Genomic DNA, 25,552 nt, shown 5'->3' on the forward strand with positions numbered 1-25,552 from the left:
TGTTTGACCTGGTTTTACTATTAAAGATTTTGTTCACATCCATGTCCATGGCGTGCCTTTGGAGATAATGTTTCATTTTTCTTCTTTTTAACAGTAATTATTTTAACAAATAAAATGGCTCCACTTTCTTGTAGGATTCAGTGTTTTTCAGGACTTAGCTTTGGACTTAAGTACTGTGTAGGTTTCTGAATCTTCAATTCAATGATTTTCCGCAGTACTGGACAGAACTGTACCTAGGTTATCTGGTACCCTGAGCAGTTCCTAACGTGGCACCCCCTCAGCTCTACGTTATGGACTGAAAAAAAAAAAAAAGAAAAAAAAGTAGCTCTTCTCATCTAAAACACATTAGCTAATTGTGACCCCAGCACCTTGCACCTTGGGTGGCCACCCCTTACACCCCACACTAGGTATGCCTACAATTCCCTACAGATAATGCACCCCCCCCCCATTGCCTGTGCCCAGGGTGGGGTATCTTGCTGCTGCTTGACTGTAACTGTATGTTTATTGGATTATGATTTATCGATTTGCCCCAAACGGAGATGTCTTTAAGGCAATGCTTGCACTTTCTGACTTGGAGTTTGTGCTGTGCTCTGATGCCAGACATGGGCTGCTCTAATGCTCTTACACTGATTTATGCACTCAGTATTCAGTATAGCCCTGGCTCCTATTAACACTAAAAGGACGAGTACCCAAACTAGTTTCTTGCCCAGTGACTTGTGTCTGGATTTATTTAAAGACAATGTACACTTTTATAACTTATATGGCTGCTGCAACTTATATACATGTTTTTTTTTCTTGCTGTAAGTACTACTACTACTTAAAACATTGTCTTATTGATGGGTACTGAACATAGAAATTTTTACTTTATTATTTATTATTGTTTGTTTATACTGAAACTGATCTACATTTGTGACATTATCATGTAATTGTACCCATTCATTGTGAACCATCTCCCCTAACTTGTATATTAGAGTTATAGAAATTATTTACTTTTGCCACTTAGGTGGTTGAGACTAATGGGCATTAATGAGCATTAGATCCTGAGAATGGAGTCTATCCAATGGTGTAGCTTACTTAGCACCTCAGTGCTCCAACATGTCAGTGCAGGATGACAGCATAGGTCCTCTGCACTACTCTTCCTATTTAGGGCACTGTATATATGAAGTCAGTCTGCAATATGTGAGCAATGATTTCCAGCTAGCTGAGAGTTGTTAACCTGGCATTCATAATGAAGACATTTGCTGGATCACATTTTTTTCCATATTTAGAAGAAGTTTTGACCTATTCAGGATCTCCATCATCCAGTGTCCTACATAAGGCAACAATTATTATGAAGTGGCAGTTTGTAATTGATGTGATTGGTCCAGGCGCCTATTGCTTATATCTATTCCTTTCCAAGGGCCATGAAAGTGGGAACAAACCGAAGGTTCCTTTTATATCCCATTCACAAAATAGGATGAAGGTTTTCCCACAAGAGTTCGCCATCTTCCTTACTGGCTCAGGGCTTACCTTAACTCGTTAGTACTACGTGATTTCAGCATCTCGGTCAATGATGCATTGATGCCTCTCACTTGCAACTTTAACTTTGTTATGTACAAGTTGGGACTTTACAGGTTATTACCTCTTCTACCCAGTGTAAAGACCCTCACTGCATTTTGCTTTCTGAGTAAGAATTGTCACTTTAGAGTTGCAGAAGGAAGCAGCTTCTCAGTTGACCACTACTGTTAGTCTGGAGCACCCCCACCACCCTTCATTATTCTACCTGATGTTGAACTTAGTGGTTGTAGGAATTTGTGACTGGTTTGAACTGAGAATGTAATTCTATAACAGGACTATCACTGTTGCTTTTCATTGCTTCAGTCCATTATGTATGTGTTCTGTTCTAGTAGATCAAAAACCTTCTGGCCAAGGACTTTTGATACGATACTCCACTCAGGCATTATAAACATGATCAGTAAATTAGGAATAAAGCCTTTTATTACCTGATTGATAGCCATCTAGCTCATTGATAGAACCCATGAGGTCAAAATAGGTGAGGCCACCTCCACCAAGATGCCAGTCACTACTGGAGTACCCCAGGGCTCAGAAATGGGTTAGCTCCTTTTTGGCATCAATTTATGTGAAGTGGAAGCAAACGCTGAAGGTTTATGGCTGATTAAGTTTGCAGATGATTGCAAGATGAGGGTTATCATTGAAAGGACTATCTTTGAGTATCAAATAGTGCCAAAGCTATGGTCTTAAACTCAGTGCTAAGAAATGCATAATTCTATCCTTCTGGAAGTCACCCATTCCTGCTACTTACACTTTTGATAATATGCCCCTAAGAGTCGACCCAGTGGTCAGGGATCTGGGTACACACATAGACAATAGCCTTACCTTCGACCATGACATGGCCACAGTGGTAAGGAAATCATTTTATGTTGCACAGCTTATAAGTAAGGGCATGGCATTTAGATCCAGAGAGGTCATTATCCCACTGTACTCTGCCCTTATATAACCAATCATAGAGTATAATGCTCCCTTCAGTATGTACCTGACCAGGTATATGCAATAATTAGAGTGAACTCAGAGGTTCCTTACAAAAAGTATACAAGGCATAACAAACCTACCTTATACAGAGCACTTTAAAGCCCTTTCCCCCTACTCATTCTCCCATAGATTGCTGAGGAGTGATCTATCTCTGGCTTACAAGCTATCTGCAAACCCCACACTTACAAATTTCTTACATATTCATAAGTCAAACAGTACCAGGTCTAGGGATTTGAATTTTGTCTGTGACTTAAACAGAATATGCTTGAGAGACAGATATGTGTCCCCAGGCTTTCCTTCAGTGTGAAACTGAGTTTATCTATTACGAGTTTAAACAAAATCTAGACCAGTGGATGGGGAATATGAAATTTACACTGGTCCTGGCACCCATGTCCTTATGGTAGCTCATAAATGCTTGGCCCTCATTGTCCTACTTGAATACAGAATGTCATTATTCTTTTGGGAAAACTTGACTAGGCTTAGAAAGCCTGACTCCCTTCCCAGTCGTGCTTAGTAACCATTTATGAATCTATGAATATATGATGTGAGCCCTGGCTTAACTTTGAGTCATACTGTCTCCACTGGGAGGGTCTGAAGGTTACAATAGTTTTGGAGCTGTACATTCCAACTGGAGGATAAATCTATACTGCCAGTCATTAGAGTCTGCATCAGTAAGAGATTTTCAAGAAAAAAAGACATTATTTTTGCCTTATCATACTTCTGTTGTGCTTGTTCATCCCACTGCCTCTTTCCCTAATGTTTGACAGACTGTAATCCAGCCTGTCTGATCATTTAGAAGGCTTTTTCTACCACTGAATGGGAGAGGATGATTTGGGAGAGGATAATTTTATTCATCATCAACAAACCTTTTTGTCTAGACTGAGTCCTTTCATATTCTTTCATAATTAGTTTTCCTTTGATCAATCCACTGGCACTTGCAGTTTGCTGTACACTGATTTTGACTTAATTCTCTACACTGAGTTCCTGAACTGCATTTACAGCTTTTTGCTTAAAATGTACATACCTGGCTCTGTTTCCATCAGACAGCTGTATCCTCTCTAGATTTTATTCACATTGTCAATGACTCATCACAGGGCTGGTGTTTTTCCATCTGTTTTATAGTAGACATTGATAACTCCAGTCCCTGAAAACTTTCACCAATTGCCTGTATAGTTTTTGCCCTATGTCTAGCAGCCTTTCTTTTCCTGGCAAAGTTACTAAGAAGGTGGCTTATACACAGCTGGGATTTCACTTTAATCCCACCAAGCTTGAAGGCAGATACCAGTGGGTTATTTGGATGCATCACAACAAAGAGTAAGTCCACACCACCTTAGCTTCTATTCTCACATCCCCTTTGTTGTATGTACACATGGTTACATATGGTAATCTTATTATAGAGAATGGACTTCAGTATCATTGTTATGCTGATGGTGTTCATTTTGGCTTATTCTTCCCTGATGGCTGTGTAACATCTCTAGATTCCTTACAAAACTGTCTGCATGCCTTCTTCAACTGAATGAGGAGTGGTCATCTCAGACTCAGCCCAGGCATGTGTGAAACCTTGGCTACTCATTCTTCTAATAACCTATGTATTAACCCCATGATCATTTGTGGAGACAATTGACATTTGTATTTATGGTGTGAGATCCTGGTGTGATTCTTGACGACTTACCAATGTTACAGAAGCAGTTGCCAGCTGAGGTTTCATTCTTTTGTTACACTATGAGGCAACTAACCCAGGGCAGTCTCCTGCTCCATCAAAGGACTTAAAGACATTGGTCTCATCTGAACAGACTATTGTAATTCCCTTCACCTGGAGCTGTCTGAATATGAAGCTGACTGACGCAAATGTAAAATTTCACTGACTATTGATCACTTCAGCACCACAGTATTGTCATATTCCACCCATGCTCTTTGATCTACACTATCTGCCTATTACAGCTCAAATATTTTTCAGCATTCTGCTGATGTCCTATTCTGATTTGCATCATTTGGTTCCTTCTGTTTTCAAGAGTTTTTGATGCCCTGCCTACCAGCTCTGACTTTCTATTTGGTCTCATTGAGTCAGCTGGTAGCTCCTAGGATATATTTACAGATATCATGGCAGACAGCCATTTATTTTGTTCTGTTCCCTATACACATGGAATCTCCTGCCTTCATGGTCTTAGGTCTGCAATTCCTAGCAGCACTTTAGGAAATCATTAAGACCTTTCTCTTTATAGTAACTTGTGAGTGTATTTGTGAGCAATCCTTATACATTTTAATATATCATCTGCTCTCTTAAGATCACTAAAGATTTGTTTTGTATATTAGCAGTTCATGATTGCTTTAATTTGTATAATGCCAATTACTAGGTTCTTTGATAAATGATTGACTGATAGTGTTGTCCAAGACTGGCACACTCATTTTATGGTCCCCTCTAGAATGATACAAGAATGTTTGTTGACTTGCTGTCTTTGCTGGGCATTTGTTAGAGTAAGAAAAAGAACCTGATTATGGCATAGTAGCTCTCTTTTACAGTTTTTCAGCTGATGGAAACAGGGTGGAAGACTGATTATAGGCCATGCAAGCATGTTTAACCTATTTCATTTTCTGCTCAGTGATATATGCAATGAGCTAACACGAATTCTATGTGGAGGCATGCGTGAATGGGCGTGCCTTTGTTGAAGGTTGTGCGTCAGGGCTGGTAACTCAGCATGTAAAAATCCACTACCAAACATTAGCAGACCGGAGTTCCGCTGTGGCGACCCCTAACCGGGATAAGCCGAAAGACACAACAACAACATTCAACATCCATGATTATAAGTACCTTCAGTCAACTGTACTTTCTAACTTTGCTGCTGTTTATGTGCTTAATTAGTAAAAAATTAAACTTGCTGCACACAGGTAAACAGCACAAATGTTAAGCTGGCCCCAATCAACATATATGAACACAATACATACTGGGTGTAATCCAAGTGAGACTGTTATGAAAAAAGTAAATATAAAGCATGTATAAAACCAATAGCTGGCAACATAAGTAGTACATTTTATAAAATGTACAAGCTGCTGTGTCAAATGCAGCACTAAACACAGTTTGTTTTTAAGGCATTATTTTAAATCCTTATGGTTGGATTGACTAACATCCAGCAGTGATTAAGATAAAGCAGCACTTTGGAGCTTGCCTGACTGCTCCAGATATGATGTATCACTTGCATGCAGAAGCCTGTATACATGTTGCTAAATCAGTCAATGGCAGTCTCAGCTGCATCTGTACATTCTTCATGCTGTTCCATTCATGTTGATTCCATTAAGTATTGGAATGCAGTGTGCAAACCCTGATACACAAATATTGCCTTGGTGGCATAAAGGCATCAGTACATTAAACCCTTTAAAAGAGGCACCTTGTTAATCCAACTAGTCAACTCTCCTGATGTTTTGGATATCAAGTATTCTCTCAATGTTCACTTAAATAATTATCCCACTATATGCTTGAAAATACTTCTTGAATCTACTGATCCCCAAGCAAACTAGAGTTGCTTGATTGCTCTGAGCGTATATATTAGATTTTTGTTTTGTTAAAAAAGCAATACATTGAAAGTTATAATTTCTTGAGATTGCTGCTTTTTCCTCACTGCCTATCAAACCAAACATCATTTTTTTCATCAGCTGTCTGCTCAGTAGAGTTGGTACCTATCCCATACTTTTCCTGAAAATCAGGAATTCAGAGTCTCCTTTGGGAAATCAGCTTTTGGTAAGAGTTGTGAAGCATTCTCATTTTTAAAGTACATTTTGTGTTTTATTTTAATATACTTTATTAACTGGGTAGAGTGTTGATATCAACAGACCATTTTCAGACTCACACTGGGAGAGCGAATCAAGATGCAAAGAATAACTGAGTAATGAATTACATTTTTAACAAACAGTAAAGATGCATGAGGAATTATTAAAAATAATGAATTGTTTATCTACTGCTACAGTTAGAAGTTATACATATGCAAAGTTCTGGTATAAATTGTAAGCAGATTGTTACAATAATATATTTACATTATATACAATAACATACATAGATTATTTACAGCTACATTTCATACTCTTTGGAAGTCAGACACTGAAAAGATTATCTGGAGAGAGAGAAGATAGAGTGGAACATAGATGACAGGTATGAAGAGATGGAGCAGACAGGAAATGTTATGGGTGAGGTGGGAAAGAGCTGGGTCAAGTAGGCAGTGGGATTAGGGGTGAGTAGTGGAATATAAAGGAGTACTGTGATGAGAGCAGTTAGGGGAAATGGGATGGAAAGAGGAAAAAGAGGAGAAGAAGAGGATCTGTAACGTGAGTTATTATCACCTGTGTTTATTTACTTAAATGCTAAGTGACTGTTGAGGATGAGGATTTAAAGTTAAATGATTTATGCTCTTCTGTTATGTTGTCTAAACCAGAGCAATTAGCTTCCCTGAACAGAATTTTTTAGTTGCGATCTGACTTCAGGGATTGTTTTTGATTATTTTTAGCTGCACAAACAGACATTGCCTTATTTTGGTGGGGACAAGTGTAGACAAACTATCCTTTAACTAGTGCAGCATTTAAATGAGGGATTAAGAGATCTTAGACTGTGGTTAGAGGTATGCCGGGTGAATCATCTGGCTCAAGGTTGGTATTAGTTTGAGTTGAGTAATTTGTTGATAAGGGGTTCCAGTAGTAATTTGTTGCACTGGTAGATGTTTGGACTTTTGAGAACCAAGTAGTGGTGCTTTTTGAGTGGTGCTAATGTAATGAAATAGCAGATGTGGATAGAATTGGTTTGGAAGGCTGTGAGGTTCACACTGGAGAGAGTTGAAATTACAGAAGTTTTAGATTTGTTCCAAAATCATTGTTTTATTTTCTTTTTTTAATCAATTTATAAATCTGTAGCAAATGAAAGAATTGTTGAAAGCTCTTTCTAAAAGTAATTTGATAATAACAGCCTGAAGGATTATGTTTGTCGATTACCATATCATAAGTACAGACTAAGAGCGGGATGGGTGGAAACCTGGAAGGTAATTTGTTTAAGAAGAGTGCCATTAAAATAAGAAATAGCACAGCATGTAGAACGATGCATTTGACCTAAAACAAAATGATATAAATGTGAAATTTAAATAAAACATATTGTGTACAGAAGTTACATCTGAAATAAATATATAAGTAATGACAGCGGTGATAATACAGTGTGATAGGTCAAGAGCTAGTTAGTGCTGCAGTAAAGTGCGATCATAAAGTATTACATCTTATAGAGATAAAGCAGAGAGAAAGCATGAGGGTAAGGAGAAGAAGGAACAAAGTTAAAGAGCAGAGAAAGTAGCACAACAGCATAAAGATTTTTATAGAGCTTTGGGAGGGGATAGGTGGATAAGAGGGCAGATTTATTTAGATGAATTGATATTGTCCCAGACTCTGGAAGGTTGTAGAGGTTGGTGAATGATGGAGAGTAAGGTCAGTAGGAAGGTTACTCAGAAAATGTACCTTAACACAGCCATGTTTCCATTAGTTACTTTTAGTTGTAGATGTGATGCCCGTGCACTGGCCCAGTAATCAAGGAGCCTCAATCATCACCACTAACACCAGTGAGGAGCATTCACATTGGGAAGGATAACAAATACACACGCAGTAAAGTACAATTTCCATTAAGAGCACACAGAGATCACAATCAGTCTGGGGCTGGTTTCTCCCTTTTTCTCCAGATCCCCAATAAAACTCCCCACTGGCACAGTATAGCGTACAGGTGTCAGCTTAGTGGTGAAGCTAAAACCTCAAGCAGCCTCTCTGTCCAACCAGTGCTTCATGTCCCTGCCCAAGTAGCTGACACACACACACACACACACACACACACACACACACACACACACACACACACACACACACACACACGCACTTTGAGATATGAGTTATATACAAATACACAGACACTCCTGGGAAAGGCTGGCACAGGTTCTCCAGCTATGACCCCTTCTCTGCGAGGCTATAAGATAGAAATCACTGCTACCAACCACTAATATCAGCTACTAATAAGGCCCTTACTAAAGTGTGTCCAATTATTACTGTGCAATATTATTATCCAAATAGTAAGTGTGACCCAGGGCTAACGCTACTGGAGTGGCTTGGCTAGTATCACTATATACGTGCAATGTACTCTAGATGCAGTGTACTCTCTACACAAAACAGCCACAGTTGAAAGGTTTAAAAATATCTAATAATAAATAATACAAAAACACAGGACAATACTTACTACACAGTGCTAGTCAAGAATTCAGAGATCACAGGAAAATGCTTAAAATAATACAGTAGATTAGTTCTGACGTCAATACAGAAAAAACAGTTAGACTAAACTTACTATTTTCTATCTATATCTAATGGAAATCACAGTTCTAAATAAATTTACATATAGAGCAAAAGCAGAGTACTGGTGAGTTGTTGTCAGCTTTAGACAAAATCCCAAAAAATGCTCTCTCTCTCTGTCTCTGATAAAGTCCTTTAAATTGATAATACATCCTGCTGACTCATCTTAGATTACATCATTCTTAACAATTCTCTGGATTCCCAGGCTAACAGAAACTCTACATTTACATTTCTTAGTAAGCTTGCACCTGGTCAGGAAACCACAGCAATTAAAGACATTATATATGTAAAATCTAGCAATTAACACTGGTCTCAAAACAATAGAAAGAATCTGCTGGTTCAGACACCACAGGTCTGAACCCTGAGATCAAACAGCCATAAAATGCTTGATCTTTCAGCTTTCTTACAGCAGAGTGCGCTGTTACATTTTTGCAGCTCAACATCCAATACAGTCTTCTCACATTTAATAGAACAAGCCTATGGCTTTTATTAATATTTACAAAGACATAGAATTATCTACAAAATTCTATCTGTCTAGGCTGGCAGCCTTCACATATCTTCACAGTAGTTTAAATGGCTTTGTGTTTTCAAGCACTCTAAGACTGTGTGGAATGACATTTAATTTTTTGAAGTGATAGAAGGAGTACACGAGTCTCCAGCAGTGTTGTTTGATTTAATTCATGTTAGTAGCAGTTTAGAGTATTTAGACTTGGCGATTTGATTGGTTCATATATGAGCTTGTGGGTAGTTACTAGTTGTGAGCAAGATAAGTAGTGCTTTAGTTCTAGCCAATGAAGTTGCTTAAGTGTACAGCAATGGTGAGATATACAGTGTTGATTAAGTCAAATTTGTCTACTTTATTGTTGCATTCTTCCAGTAAGTAGAGTTGAGCAGGACTGGATTCAGCACAAGGCAACCTAGGGATCTGCCTAGCACTCAGTGCTAGGAGGAGACCCCATAAATGGGAGAAAAAGCAAAAAACCTGATTACCTGCACAGACCTACTTGGTTACAAATCAAGTCACATTTTGTTCTGGTCTCCTACTGTTTCAAGTGTTTTATATTTGAGCCAACAAAACACTTCTAGAAGTGTGGTCTGTGCCAATACTGGCTCTCTTTCTCATAGCTAAAGCTATTAATGAGAAAATGTGGGCTTTTCTTTTTTATGACAAAGACGACACTGCTCACTTTAAGTTATTTTTTTTATTGAAATGATAAAAACAATACTGGTTCAAATTAAATGGTTTCCATTTTCTTTTGGGAGGGTGATACTAGCTCACCTTAAGTCTTTTTTTTTTTAATAAAAAAAGGAAGTTAGCTGCTCACCTTAAGGGGTTTTTTTCTTTTTTTATAATTGAAGGAAGTTACTTGATCACAATGAGTGCTTTTCCCTGAGAAGCCAATAAACAGAGCATTAGCAGCTGTGTATTTGTATTCCACCAACTTCAGGGACATTCACTCATTACACCACTTCAGCCAGGAAACCACTATAGGATTTGTTTACATCAGACATCAGTCATAAGGACATCTTATAACAGGAATTGGACAGCCTTGGATCTCCAGGTAATACTAGGCATTACGGTTTCATATTATTAAAGTACACAATTTTCTATATGTTAACTAGGAGCCCTTGAATTTACAAATAATGCCAGGCATTAGAATTTTATATTATTTAAATACAAAATTTTCTGTCTGCTATCCTGGAACATTATCTGCTAACTGACTTGCTCAGAGTCACATAGTAGGCAGATGGAAGAAGAAAGAATCAAACCCTATACAGATGACTACATGAAGCAGTTCATTGAGAGCTTTTGAGTCTCAGTTCTCTGTACTAACTGACATATTTCATTAACATTTTCATTTTATATTCAAACACTGAGGCTTACAATCAGCCAATAATGCTTGTCATAAAGATTTTCATAATTATTGCTGTTCATTATTAATCATCTGGCGCTTATTGCAGATGACTAAGGCTATGTGCTACTAATCAGCTGCTTCCTGTGGTAGAAGTTTGATTCCCTCGACCTGAAGTGCCATTGACCGGCAAGACTTTTCTATTGGAATATGCTATGGAGGGCAGAGCAAAAATACAAGAAAAATAAGGTACATTCTTCAAAAGTAAAGTAACAGAAATATACCTGATTTTTCTTGTATTTCTGCTCCTTAAATCTTGGCAGACTCTCGTACCTCTCAGCTGTCTGGATCTTTGAAGAATGTCTAGATTTTTGCCTCATAGTTTTGGTCTTTTCCACATAAAAAATAGTTTTCTAGCAAGCCAATGTCATTAAGTAATTAAGTAATGACAGACATTTGAGATTTAGCCTTCATATCCTTCAGAAAATGTATACTAACAGAAAACCTCCCCTTCAAGCAACTTTCAAACTTTATAACAGCAATAAAATTCTTGACTATTTTTGGACCTTTGTCCCCCTCAATTATACTGCTCTTTGCTGTTATTAATTGCTTGAAGAGACTGTTAGCATGCATTTAATGAAGAATATGAAGGATAAATTGTAAATGTCTGTCATTATTTAATAACCTTAACCCCAATGGCTTACTAAAAAACTATTTTTTTAATGTGGAAAAGAAAACTATGAGGCAAAAATCTGGATGGCACTCAAAAAAAAAAAAAAGCAGAAATTCTCTTTTCTCCAATGCTTTATTTATTTTATTGTCATTTGTCAACTGGGTTAATCTAGCTGAGCCAAAGGCACATTTTCAGTGGAGACTTGAGGAGAAAAGCTCCAGGAAAAAAACAAGACATTAACATACATACATTCACAAAACAAGAATATTACATAGTAATATCATGCATGCATAAAGCAGGAAAATTATATAGTTATATATCTGCACATATTTACAATAACAGAAGTTTTATGGAAAGTATATACAGAAATAAAATGCTGAGTGAACAGCAGATGAGAGTTTAGAGAAAAAAATCAGACTTAAGTTCATGCTGGTATGTCATAATATTACAGAAACCAGAGCTAGATTGGTAATCAATACATGATAGTGTTGCTATTAGCAGAGAGTATAAGTAGTAGAAGGCTGAAAGATTTAGAGTAAAGACAGGTATAGAGAGGTGTGTGTGCATGTGTGTGTGTGTGTGTGTATGTGTGTGTGTGTGTGTGGGGGGGGGGGTTAAGTAGGGTCCTGGCATAGGCAGGAGCTAGAATTAAGAAGGTAGTTTTTAAATTCAGTTCTGAAGAGGGTTGTACAATTGATGTTATGAATATTTGGTGGGAGATTGTTCCAGTCTTGGGGCACTGTGCTTTTATAGAGAAGTTTACCAATGCTTTTGCTGGTTTTGTAAATATTAAGAAGTTGGTGCCTATTAAGAAGGTATTGATCAGAGCTGCATAGAGTTCAAGAGGGGGTATAGAGGGATGTGAGCGAGGAGAGAGAGAACGGCAGGTTGACGGTTTGTTTAGTAAGGTGTAAGTGAACTGTAGCTGGGAAAGAAGAAGAAGTTGGGGGAACTCAAGTCTTTGAAGCAGTTTTGAAGCAAGACAGTGATGTGATTTGTATTGTTGATTGCTGGCAAATCAAGCTACATTGTTATAAGTTTGTCCCAGTTTGATTATTAAGATAGATTGCAGAAATGTGAGTATTGGAGAGATGTACAAAAGACTGGGTAGGAGGAAAGCCTGTGCCAGAGAGGGTTTGGAGTTAGGAATTTTTTTTCTATAGTGTAGACCCATTTTTTTATTTGTCTTTTTAATACAGTGTTGTATATGTAGGCCAATTTTAATTGGTCATCAATTATAATACCCAGAAGTTTAATTTGAGAATCAGCTTTGATAAGGGTATTGTCATGTGATGAGATGATAAAGGTGATTTTATGGTGGGAGAGAGATTTAGGGATGAAAAGGAGGAGTTTTTTTTTTTTTTGGGGTTTAGGATGAGGTGGTTATCCATTAGCCATTGTTCAATCTTCTGAAACGTGTTTTGAGTGATAGGGTGGAGGTGACAGATGTCATCAGAGCAGGAGATAAGGGTAGAGTCATCTGCATATTGTATCAGAGAGGAGGTGGTATAGGAAGAGTGGAGGTTGTTTGTGAATATGTTGAAAAGAAGAGGTCCCAGAATAGAGCCCTGGGGGATACCAGTCTGAATGGGTAAGAAAGGGGAGCAGTTAGAAAGCCATTTGAGGGGATCAGTTAGAAAGCTATCTGACTGACTCTAGCCTGTTGGAAAGGTAGTTTGTGAACCAGAGAACAGCAGAAGAGGAGAGGTTACGATCAGCTAGTTTAGTTAGTAGTTTAGAGCGTGAGATGGTGTCAAAAGTTTTTGAGAGGTCAACGAAAACACATGACAGCAGTAGGTTTTTGTCTCAGACCTCTGCAAAAGTATGCATGAAAGACAGAAGGGCAGCAGATGTGCTATGGTTTGACCTAAAGCCATATTGAGTAGGGGTCAGAAGGTTTTTGTTAATTAGATAGTTAAGAAGTTGATTGTGTATGCATTTTTCTAGAATTTTAGAGAGTGGCAAGAATATGGCTATGGGTTTATAATTTGATGAATAAGTGGAGTTACCTCCTTTGTGTAATGGTGTGGTGTAAAAATATTTCTAAATGTCAGGGATAGTAGATTCTTAGATTGACCTATTTATGAGTAGGTTATCCAGTGAACTGCAAATTTAAGAAAGAAGGGAGAGAGGTTATCTGCAGAGGAAGACCATGGCTTTAGTTTAAGTAGAAGAGATTTTATGTAAGCAGTGGGAACAGGGTTTAGAGAAAAGGGGGTTGTATTGATAGCGTTAGGAGAGGTGGGTGGAAGATTTTTACTTTGGTCTGTGTGAGTTTGCAAATAGATTCAATGAAATAAGAGTTTAGTAGAGTGGCAGTTTCTTGAGGAGTATTGATTGGATAGGGGTTTGGGGTAGTGGGTCTTCCAGGGTGTAGGATCTTGTTAATGGTACACCAGAATTTTTTAGGATTAAAGTTATGGGTGAATTGGGCCTCATAGTAGAATTTTTTTCTTGTCTTTGTTAATATGTTTTTTGTGAGATTTCTGAGCTGTTTATACTTTTGGAGTAATACAGTAGATTTAGTTTTTAGCCAATATTTCCAAGTGCTATCCCAAGTTTTCATAAGAGGTAGGGTGTCTTAGAGAGCCAAGGGATATGGGTTGTTTTATTCCTAACTTTCCTTAGTGGTGCTGGGGTGTTAAGGATATCAAGGAAAGTATGGTTGAATTCTAGAACTGCATCATTGAGAGGAAGATTTTTGAGTCTGGACCACTTTATAGATGAAAGCCTATTAATGAATGTTTGGACATCAAAGAAGGAGAGGTTGTGATGGTTTGTGTAAAGATGGGCCTTGAGTGTGTGTAGTGAGTGTCTACGTACAAAGATGGGAAGGTGGTCACTCAGGGTGTTGAGGAATATGCCTGGGTTTTAGTATAGGTTTGGATGAGAGGTAAGGATCCAATCTAGGGTGGAGCTATTATTGTTGTTTTTATTAAAGCGAGTGGGTATTGTGATGAGTTGGTTGAAGCTGTGGAGATTGAGGTTAAGATTTGGAGAGTTTTTGCCAATCAATGTTGACATTACCGAAGATAATAGTCTTGCAAGGGGTTGTGGAGAGAAATCCATGAAATATTGGGTTCAAGGATAGGAATATTATTTCCAGGTGGAATATAGATGGCTGCAATAGCAAATTTCTTTTGTGGGTTCAGGTAATAATTCAGAATAAGTAGCTCAGCTGGGTGGAAGTTTGGGAGAGCTATTGGTAAGGGGGATAAGTTCAGTTGCTCAGAGTAGAGTATTGCTACTCCTCCCCCTTTTTGTTATTCCTATCTAGCTAGTAAATGCTGTAGTGGGGGGGGGTAAGATTTCAGTGTTAGGGATATGTGGTATTAGTCATGTTTTGGCTAGGGTTAGGATATGTGGAAAGTAATGGACTAGCCAAGAGTATAAGTCTATAATTTTGTTAAGTAGACTTTGCAAATTTATTGAGTAGATAGTGAGGCATTTGATAACAGAGGGGGTGGGGGAGACTGGTGACTAGTGAGTGAAAGTTTAGTGGTGGGGTGGGATGAGTGGGGGTGGAAGGGCCTGGATTGGGGTGAATGCCCCCATTAAGTAGAAGAGTTGTTAGTGGGGGTGGGTTTGGAAGGGTAGTCGTAGTAAGGTAAGGGACTTGTATTTGAGTTTAGGTGAGGTAGGTGTCAGTGCAAATATTTTAAGTTTAAGGAGTTGTACATAGGAGATATCAAACAAAGAAGGTTAGATTAAGAAGGGTAGGAGAGTGTCTTTATTATGTATGGGATAAGTGTGAGTGTGTGTGTGTGTGTGTGTGTGTGTGTGTGTGTGTGTGTGTGTGTGTGTGTGTGTGTGTGTGTAGGAGATGGTTGTAGATAATTCAGTTCTACATGATAGGAAGTTAGGAATGAGAAATAGAACAGTAGAGGGCTTATGAGCTACAGTAGAACACAATTGGGATGAGAGTTATAAGGAGAAGAAGTTGGAAGTGTGAAAGAGAGACAGAGGGTGTTTGTGTTTGTTAGGGCTTAGTTTGAAAGGAGAAAAATTAAGATGAAGAGAGCGAAAAAATAGTATGAAGGAGAGTGAAAAAAGTGAAAAATCAAATGTGGGTTGCTGAAGATTAGTAGCTGGGTAGGTGATTGTAGGATGGGGAGAGGTGGTAAGTGGGAGGGAGTGAGGGAATTTAGATTGGGTGTAGAATTGCATGATTGGGTGATGGGTGGGGCTATGCAATGTTGGTGAGAGTATGAGTTTAAGGAAAGTAGGGATGGGTGGGAATGGGGGTAGGGTAGAGAACCGGAGTGAGCCCAAGCAAACAGAGGGTGAACGAAGCAGGTTGGACCAGGTATGTTTGAGTAGCATGCCAAGACCTTATCAGTAATGTCATGAAAGTTGGCCACAAAAATATTGTATTACACTCCAGGCAAAGTAGACAGTATCTGGCCAGTAACTAGTCTGACCACAGGAGATTGAAGATAGTTTAAAGTAAAAGGAGGTAGGGCTGAGATAAAAGGTAGTATGATAAAATTAAAACAGCCAAAGATGAGGACATAATGTATTTTGAGAACAGGAATGGAGAGAAATATGTTTACAGTGAAAATACCGGGTAGAGTTAACTGCAGGGAGGGGGGGGGGTAGCGAGTACCTAGTGCCCAGATAAACTATAAATTTGGATAATAAAGACCTACACACTATGCAAAGTATAGACAGAGGCAGGGGAGCTGATAATTTAAAGGGAAGTAGTGAGAGATAGGCTAAATAGAGTGGTGGTATATGGGCAGCTGATATACCTATTTAGGAATAGTAGGCACTTTAATATCACTTTCAGAGCAGCTATCTACTTTCATGAACAGTACTGTTTGTGAGCTTTCAGGGCTTCTTGTAAGCAAAAAGCTTCAATGCTGTGCATCCAGCAGTATCAGGCAGAGTTCAGTAGGTTTACATGTTTGGGACGAGGGCAGGAACAAAGTGGATAACAGACTGTGAAAAGGAGGCGAGAAGAGAGAGGTTAAGTAGAGGGATTGAAAATTAGTGAGAAAAAAGTAATCAGTGCAGTACCGTAAGCAGTGTATGGAAGAAAAATAGATGTAGAAACAGAAAAAAAGAAGGGAGAAGTTAGTAGGGGGATACATGTAATTCTCAGAAGTTAAGGCCATGTGGTCTCTGGCTGACTAAATTTGCAGATGATTGCAAATTAGGAGCTGTCATTGAATCTCACACTGACACAAATGTTCTCCAGGGGGGGCTGACACAGACAAACAACTGGTATCAGAGTCATGAACTAAAACTAAATGCCAAGAAATGCATAATAGTATCCTTTGGGAAGTCATACATCCCTGGTAATTATCATATTGACAATACACTCCTAAGAGTTGACCCAGTAGTCAGGGAATTAGGGGCACACACATAGCAATCTAGCCTTTGATCATCACGTGTCTACAGTGGTGAGGAAATAATTCTATGTTGCACAACTTATAAACAAAGGTATGGCATCTAAGAACAAGGAAGTCATTGTTCCACTTTATTTGGCATTCAGCAGACCTATCATTGAGTACAGTGTCCTCTTTGGCATGTTCCCAACCAGGCATATCCAACAACTGCCATGTCCACAGAGGTTCCTCACTAAGAATACAGGGCATAAGTAATATGTCCTATGCAGACCGGCTCAAGGCCCTATCCCTGTATTCTGTCTCCCACAGGCTTTTGAGGGGAGATCTATGCCTGGAATACAGGGCATTGTCAGACCCCACTCTGCTGGACTTCCTGCATATCCACAAAAAAAAAGGTACCAAAAATACCCATTTTAAAGACTTAAACCTTGCCTGTGATATAAATAGGACCTGCTGGAGAGATAGGTATGTATCCTAGAGACTACCTCGTCTATGGAACAGGCTCCCCATCCATGTGAAGCAGAGTTCCTCCTTAATCCAATTCAAGTGCAACTTGAACAATTGGATGGGAGTCTGGAAATTCATCCCTGGTTTGGCATCTGTGTCTCTGATGCAAAGAGGTAACCTGTAAATTGTTCATCTCCCAGGCCCATGCTTACACTTATCAAGGGTATCAGAACTCGTCAGTTCACAGTTCACAACAAATAACAAGAAAGAAAAAGAAACTGATTAATGTATTTAAAGCAAAGATAATACTTACTAAAAAGAGCATACACAAATTACAGGGACTGATCACATTTTTCTACCAGAAAACCCTAGGTGTACAGAAAAGACATCATTTTTCCAAAAGAGAATGTAGAACAAAGAGGCAAAGGTAGGTATAAAGGAAAAAATCAAAATTGAATGTGGAAGGATTGAAGAACATTATTGTAAGAAAAAAGAGGAGAAAGACAGCAGCTGACAACCTGACTCAAGCTGTGGATATACAAAACCAGCTGGATGAGAAGTGTCTGCTTTCAAATGTAATAAGCAATGAAAACAGTGGGATTAATAAAAGTAATGGTGATGAAAATCATTCTTTTCTAAAAACTGATAAAGCAGATATTACTGAATTAGAAGTTGAGGATCCTTCAGTTCTGGTTAGAAAATATATTATTGTAACTGTAAATTCAATTATTAGATGAACCGATACTTAGATATGCAGAGAAGACAATGAACACTGAATAGTGTTATGCTTGCCAGGTGCAAAAATAGAGGATGTGAGTAAGGCCTTAGAATGCCTTAATGTTATGATGTATGGATCTACTTTTATTCAGGTTGTTACAGGGTACGCATCGTAAAGGAACTCACCAAGTCTTGAGGATGAATCAATTCCAGCAATACTACTCTCCTTTGGCTGCTGATTTTATCATCTCTTAATTCAGACCCCTATCATCTCTCTATTTGGACCCTTATCATATCTACACACACTGGTTAAACCTGTTTGTAAGGGAAAGGAGAGTAGGACAAACCAAACCCAGAGTCATACAGACCAATAAGTTTACTTTCATGTTATTGAAAAATGATGGAGAAGGTTACATTGTCAAAAGTGGATCTTTGGGACTTGAACACACAATATTGCATGTACATGCTGAAAATAGATCTATTACCAGGTTGACAGATGAGATCAGACAGGAGGCCCCAATGGACTATGATGTTTGCAGATGACATGATGATATGTAGTGAGAGTAGGCACCAGGTTAAGGAGACCCTGGAGAGGTGGAAATATGCTTTGGAGAGGAGAGGAGATGAATGAAGGTCAGCAGGGCTAAAACAGAATATATGTGTGTAAATGAGAGGGAGGATAGAGGAATGGTGAGGATGCAGGGAGTAGAGTTGGTAAAGGTGGATGAGTTTAAGTACTTGGGATCAACAGTTCAGAGTAATGGTGAGTGTGGAAGAGAGGTGAAGAAGAGAGTACAGGCAGGGTGGCATGGGTGGAGAAGAGTGTCAGGAGTGATTTGTGACAGACAGGTAGCAGTAAGAGTGAAAGGGAAGGCCTACAAGAGGGTAATGAGACCAGCTATGTTATATGGGTTGGAGACGGTGGCATTGACAAAAAGGCAGGAGTCAGAGCTGGATGTGGCAGAGTTAAAGATGTTAAGATTTGCACTGGGTGTGACTAGGATAGACAGGATTAGGAATCAGTATATTAGAGGGTCAGCTCAGGTTGAACAGTTTGGAGACAAAGCAAGAAAGGAGAGATTGAGTTGGTTTGGACATGTGCTGAGGAGGGATGCTGGGTATATTGGGAAAAGGATGCTAAGGATGGAGCTGCCAGGTAAGAGGAAAAGAAGAAGGCCTAAGATAAGGTTTATGGATGTGGTGAGAGAGGACATGCAGGCAGTTGGTGTGAAAGAGCATGATGCAGAGGACAGGATGAAATGCAAACAGATGATCCGCTGTGGTGACCTCTAATGGGAACAGCTGAAAGAAGTCGATGATGATGACCATCTGTAACATGATGTTCTATAACAATATAATAATTAATGCTGTGATGCAATTTTATATAGTTATAAAGATTTAACTTCAGCATTTGATAGGGTCATACACAAAACACTGATCAATAAATTAGAATCACTAGGTATTGACATACTCTTGATAAGATAGATAGCTGCATGGCTTACAAATAAGATATGGCAAGTGTATTATACAACAACTGGACAGGTGAAATTCAAGGTTTTGGTTAGGCTGTCCCACAAGGCTCCAATAGGCCATACTTGTTTAGACTGTATCTTTCAGATCTATCTTTTTCATCTGATGTGTTCTAAAATCTGTATGCAGATGACTTGAAAACGTGTAAACTGATTACATGTGTTACAGATAGGGCATGCCTGCAAAAGCACTTGACTAAATTTATTATTTGGGCACAGAAGAAAAAGATGGTGAAAAATACATCAAAAACTAATTATATGAGTTATGGGAGACATAAAGTGAAATGTGAATATTTAATATAACGCACAATGATTGAAACTGTAGATTCGTTTAAGGGCCAAGGTATATGGATAGATCAACTTTTAGTTTTTCTAATCATATCAGCTAATTTAGTAATGATAGTAATAGAACTATAGATTGTATAAAAAAGATTTATAAAGTCTAGTAAATCAGAAATGATGTAATCATTGTTTGTTAGTAACAACAGACCTAAACTTGCACATGGAATAACAGTATAGAAAACTTGTAAGAAAACAAGCACGAGTAAACTAGAAAGAGTACAGCAAAAATATACCAAGGGCATCCATGGATGTGAAAATTTAGGCTATTATCGAAGACTAAAATATCTGAACTTGTTAGTGTCTGATGCAGATAAGAGGAGACCTTATTTAGGTATATAGGGTATTTAGAGACAGCTGTCTCTAGGAATGTTTGGGGTTATCAATAAGTACTAGAGAATCATCAGACAACCCATGTAGAAGATTCTATAGGAATGAGAAGTGTACTAATTGGTTCTCTGAGACAGCAGCTGATGCATGGAATAGACTAACAAATTCCATTAAAGCAAGCACTAGTTTAGATATTTTTAAGAACAGCCTGAACACTTATTATGGGAACAACTGTTTTGGTATATTGGCTGGCTAAATGGGCATTATTGCCTTTGCTTGAAATATCTGTATGTATGTATCTACATTCACTATGGCAGCAAATGATCAGCAGGCTAGAACTTCACTAGGTAACACTTAGTGCTGCCACTAGATGACACCCTTGTGGTAAGTCAGAGTCACTTCCTTCTCCTTAGGAATAGTGAGCCAATAGCTCCTCATTGTACCAAATCTGATATTCATACTTGGGTCTACTGTGGCATAGTGTGGCCTTTCCCTCTATGCCACAAAGCTGGCTAATCCTATTAAAGTCTTAATTCAGCTATGTCTTGTTTGAAACCAGATTTCAAACCTCTCTGCCAGCCAAACCTGGATAATATTCTCTGAAATAGAAGGTACGCTTTATTTCCCACAATGCTCTTATATACAAAGTAAAGTGCCAAATGCAAATATATTCCTATTTCTTTCTGCAAATTTTGAGAATAAAGATCCTTTTAGTTCATAGGTTCATAGGCTCATACTAGGCTATCTGCCCTAGGGCATTTATAAGCCTAACCAGAGTGTGTTTGGCTTTCGCCACCCATTTTAAATTAATTTTGCTATGCCCTTTTTTGAGGTTAGTATACTGTGCCTCTGTCTAACAGTGACACAGAAGTGATACCCGGGGTAAACCTACGATCCCCCATCCACACATCAAGATTCCTCTTGAAGAGAGTCAATGAGGGACTCTGCCTAACCTGGACTGGGATTTTATTCCAGAATGAAGTGTGTTTGGCTTTCGCCACCCATTTTAAATTAATTTTGCTATGCCCTTTTTTGAGGTTAGTATACTGTGCCTCTGTCTAACAGTGACACAGAAGTGATACCCGGGGTAAACCTACGATCCCCCATCCACACATCAAGATTCCTTTTGAAGAGAGTCAATGAGGGACTCTGCCTAACCTGGACTGGGATTTTATTCCAGAATGAAGGGAGACTCTGGGTTATGAATCTGTCCCTCCAGCATGTCCTATTTATTTCAGTGCTGAGGTTCAAGTCTCTCAAGCACGTAGCTCGATGGGATTTGGATTTTATGAGGTGCAGCATGTCCATTAATTCCGGGTTGGACATGGCTTTATACGTCAGGCACAGATCGCCTCTGAGCAGGCGGTATGCCACTGAGTAGAGCTGGAGTTTCTTTAACCGGGCAGCATATAGCATCTGTTTGAGCCCTTTGATCCTCTTGGTGAGGTACTTTTGGGGTCTTTCCAGTTGCTGCAGGTGTCTGGTAAGGTACATCCCAAAAGGGGCATTGTACTCAATTATGGGCCTGATGAGGGATGAGTAAAGAGGCACAATGACCTCCCCTGATCTAGATGTGAATCCCTTCATGATTAGGTGGGCTATATAAAATGTTTTTCTAACCACTTTGGCCACGTGGTTGTCAAATGAGAGATTGCTATCAACTTGGGTCCCCAGGTCCCTAATTACTTCTTCTGTACTTAATGGATTGCCACTTATGTGGTAATTTGTGGGCACTTTGTTTTTACCAAAGGGGATGACTATACACTTTTTGGCATTTAGCTTGAGGCCATGGCTCTGGCACCAGTTGTCTGTTTCTATGAGGCCCTTTTGGAGGATGCTTGTGCCGGCTGGAGAGTCGATTATGGCGTGCAGTTTGCAGTCATCTGCGAACTTGGTCAGCCACAGTCCTTCCGTGTTGGCCTGTACCTCTGAGAAATATATACCGAACAAGAAAGGTCCCAGGACTGAGCCTTGTGGGATGCCACTTGTAACTGGTTTGGAGTCTGACATGGCTCCAGCAATTCTAACCATGTGGGTTCTGTCCTTGAGCCAGTTTGCAACCCATCTAGTGACATAGGGGTTTATATTTAAGCTGGTGAGCTTATCTATAATACCCGAGTGGGGTATTGTATCAAAGGCTTTTGCGCGGTCCAGGTAGGCTGTGTGGACCACCATCCCCTCGTCAATGGCCTTGGTGACTGTTTCAAAGAAATCGACCAGGTTTAAGAGGCAGGATCTGCCCTTAACAAAGCCGAACTGGGAAGGATCCAGTGTCTGTAGGTCCCCAATATCTTTATTTATAAGGTCCATGATGATCCTTTCCATAGCTTTGCAGACCAAGTTAGTCAGGCTTATGGGGCGATAGTTTCCAGGATCCGTTGAGGCACCACCTTTGTGGAGAGGGACCACCATTGCTGTACGCCACTCTTTGGGTACATATCCTGTAGTAAGGCTGAGATTGAACAGTAGTTTTATGTTTGGGTTTAGCTCTTCTTGGAGTTCATGTAGGACGCAGCCCGGGACACCGTCTGGTCCCATTGATGCTATGTTTTTTGTTTTGGAGAGGGCGGCTCTTACCTGAGCATCTGAGATGTCAGGGGGGCAGCACTCTGCTGGGAAAGATATTTGCCCTTTTGGTGGGGGGGGGGAGTTTGCGCTGAACCTGTCAGCTAGGATGTTGGCAATGTCTGTGGATTCAGTGTATTTTTTGTCATTTTGGACTAATTCTGAGCATATCTGGGAATTCCCACCCAGGTTCCTAACATAACTAAAGAAAGCCTTGTGATTATCCTTAGTGTCCTGTGCAATTTTTCTCTCGAAGCTGGCCTTAGACGATTTTATGAGTGCCCGTTAATGCTAGTAACCATACATTTAGCGACTTTCTTTTGCTGGTACTCTTATTATTTTAATTATCACATTTTTACTGTTTACTGATTATTGCATGTTTCTGCATTCCATTTCTGATAATATTTTTATATATTTTACAGGACTAGTTTATTTAAACGTATTTCATAGACTATAAGCAAAATACAATAGAAATCTGAATAGAAAAAGCTGGCTGTACCAGAGCCAGTTTATTTTAATCAATACATGCATATAAAAAGCATTTAGAGATTTGTACATCAATTTCATTTTGAAATTAGTGAAACTATTGTATGAAGTTCATATACTACATTTGATAGCACCGTGCAGAAGTACAAAATATACAGGACAATTTTACACAAGGGAGAATGTGTTCTCTTTTGTCACAGCAGGGGCTACAGATGCTTCTAGTATTATCTGCATCTAGCAAAACTCTTATGAAAACAGGAGCAAAAGTAAATGTATTTTGAAACATTTAAATGGTCTGCATACTTTTGCTGAAGTGTAAGGTTTAAATTTACCTAGCCTCAGTAATGGCTGCTCCACTTTGTTCACCAAAAGGTGTATACCGGTATATGGCTTGACTTCTTCCTTCAGTGATGAGACTACCACCATCTTTATGCTTCAATGTATATGTATAGATAATATTTCCTTGTAGGTTTTTGTTCATCTAAAATGAAAACAAAAATATTGAAATCTGTGTCTATTTTGTACAATTTATTTTACAGTTTATTTTAATGCAGTTTGATGTAAAATGTTTTACCTGCTGACATGCAACACATGATTCAGTATAAGCCATTCCTGTGGATTTTGAATTTGTTTCTTGGCAAGAATTAAAATCCCTCGACTTGGTTACTGTGATCTTACTTGATTTTCTACCTTCTTGAATAAGGTAGTTTGACTGGCAGACTCCTTCAATACCAGCCTAGAAAGTACAACAAACAGTAGAAATAACTGCTCTTTTGTTGCAGAAATAAATACTACAGAACTCAGTTAAGTTCACTTAAATTAATTTAAAAACATCACACATCATAAAAAGCATGGCTCCAACTAAATTAAAGTTTAAAACACAATTGCCCTGAACACACATTTACCGAAGGTTTGTGAAAACTCTACATATGACTGAGCTGCATGCCAAAATAGTAAATATCTCCTGGTAACATTCTGGCAAATTTAGCTACATTCCATAAGTAAATTCTAAATCCCATGTTAAATACTTTGTTTGTCCAGAATAGTTACAATTACTGAGACTGGTAAAACTACATTACATTCATAAATGTGCTTTCTGGTAACTGCAACACAATGTTCATAGATATATAGACACCATCACATCATATTCCAGACAGCTGCATTATCAAAGACTTACCTCTTGCACGTCATACACATTATGGCCTTTCTTTACAGTGATTTGGAACATTGATACAATTCCTCTCTGAACATTAGCAACAGTGTCAGAAACATTCTGAGCTGTGAAAACATTTCCAACACGACCTTTACTGTATTCAAACTTGACTGGTTCAGTAAGCTGATGAGCCAAGGCTTGGGATAGCTTAGGAGCACTGTGAAATACAGACGTGGGCCAGATGCCATTATATTCTCCAAGGCTGGGGCTCTGTATCTAAAATAAAAGCATAATTGTTGGAGTTTTCTGAGCATTTCTCTTGTGATGTTACGCAGTGTTTTGCATTGGAAGACTATATGTTTACAGTAATATTTAAAAAAAAAAAACAGCTAATATTTACAATTAGTTTGATAAGCATATTTAAAACATTGTAACTACAAATATTTTCTATATATTAGCCTCCTGTTTTTATATATATATATATATATATATATATATATATATATATATATGTGTGTGTATATATAGACAGAAAACAGACAGACAGCCTTATATGAGACAAATAAATAGATAGATGCATACATATATACATAGATAGATAAATAGGTATTCATGGCAGTTTGGGTGGATGTATTAAAATGACAGTAAAGATAATCAGAAAAGGATGGGGGTATGTCTTTTGTATGTCTTCTTTACAAAACTAGCTGACTGAAGTGCCAAACTGCACATTTTGAAGATCCAGGGGTAGAACTACTACACAATCTGTATTTCTGGTCTTTACTGAAAATACCTTTATATAAAGTACCTAAGAAAGAATTAGATGGCAGAGTGACTGAAGCGTTTCATATGTGGCTGAAATTATGGTGTTCTTGTTCTAAATGAGAGTATAAAGGATCCCTTTAGCTAGTAGATCTAGGAGACTCTGTCTCTGATACCTCTTGTAAGAACACCAGAATCTACCTGCTTAACTGAATAAACTACTGGAAACTTTAACAAGGGGTCTTTATTCTTCCCACAGGGAGATTATCAGAGAGACAGCCTTCTAGATCTGCTAGCTAAAGTAATTTTATCTGGACTAATCCTTTATACTCTGTTTATATATACAATTGGGAGACAATAAAATAATTGATAAGTAATATTCTAAGAATGCAGAGATATAAAGTAGATGTCTCTCTGTTCTATGTTCTGTTCGTGCTATTCTATTATAACAAAAAAATGACTGGAGA

At 38.5% G+C, this 25,552-nt stretch overlaps 1 protein-coding gene across 1 annotated transcript in view; it reads right to left on the bottom strand.

The window, feature by feature from the left end:
• The window catches only part of LOC122813623 (vitellogenin-like), a 487,128-nt gene that overhangs the window by 429,618 nt on the left and 31,958 nt on the right, over positions 1–25,552 (bottom strand). Inside the window, exons 4-6 of the mRNA XM_044086038.1 lie at positions 24,351–24,602; positions 23,748–23,909; positions 23,506–23,654 (exon numbers count right to left, since the gene is read on the bottom strand). Of these exons, the coding sequence (XP_043941973.1) occupies positions 23,506–23,654; positions 23,748–23,909; positions 24,351–24,602 (563 nt within the window). The remainder of the gene's footprint in view (positions 1–23,505; positions 23,655–23,747; positions 23,910–24,350; positions 24,603–25,552) is intronic.

The sequence above is a fragment of the Protopterus annectens genome, chromosome 10.part0 (genome assembly GCF_019279795.1).
Source record: "Protopterus annectens isolate FY-2018-M chromosome 10.part0, PAN1.0, whole genome shotgun sequence".
Lineage (NCBI taxonomy): Eukaryota > Metazoa > Chordata > Ceratodontiformes > Protopteridae > Protopterus > Protopterus annectens.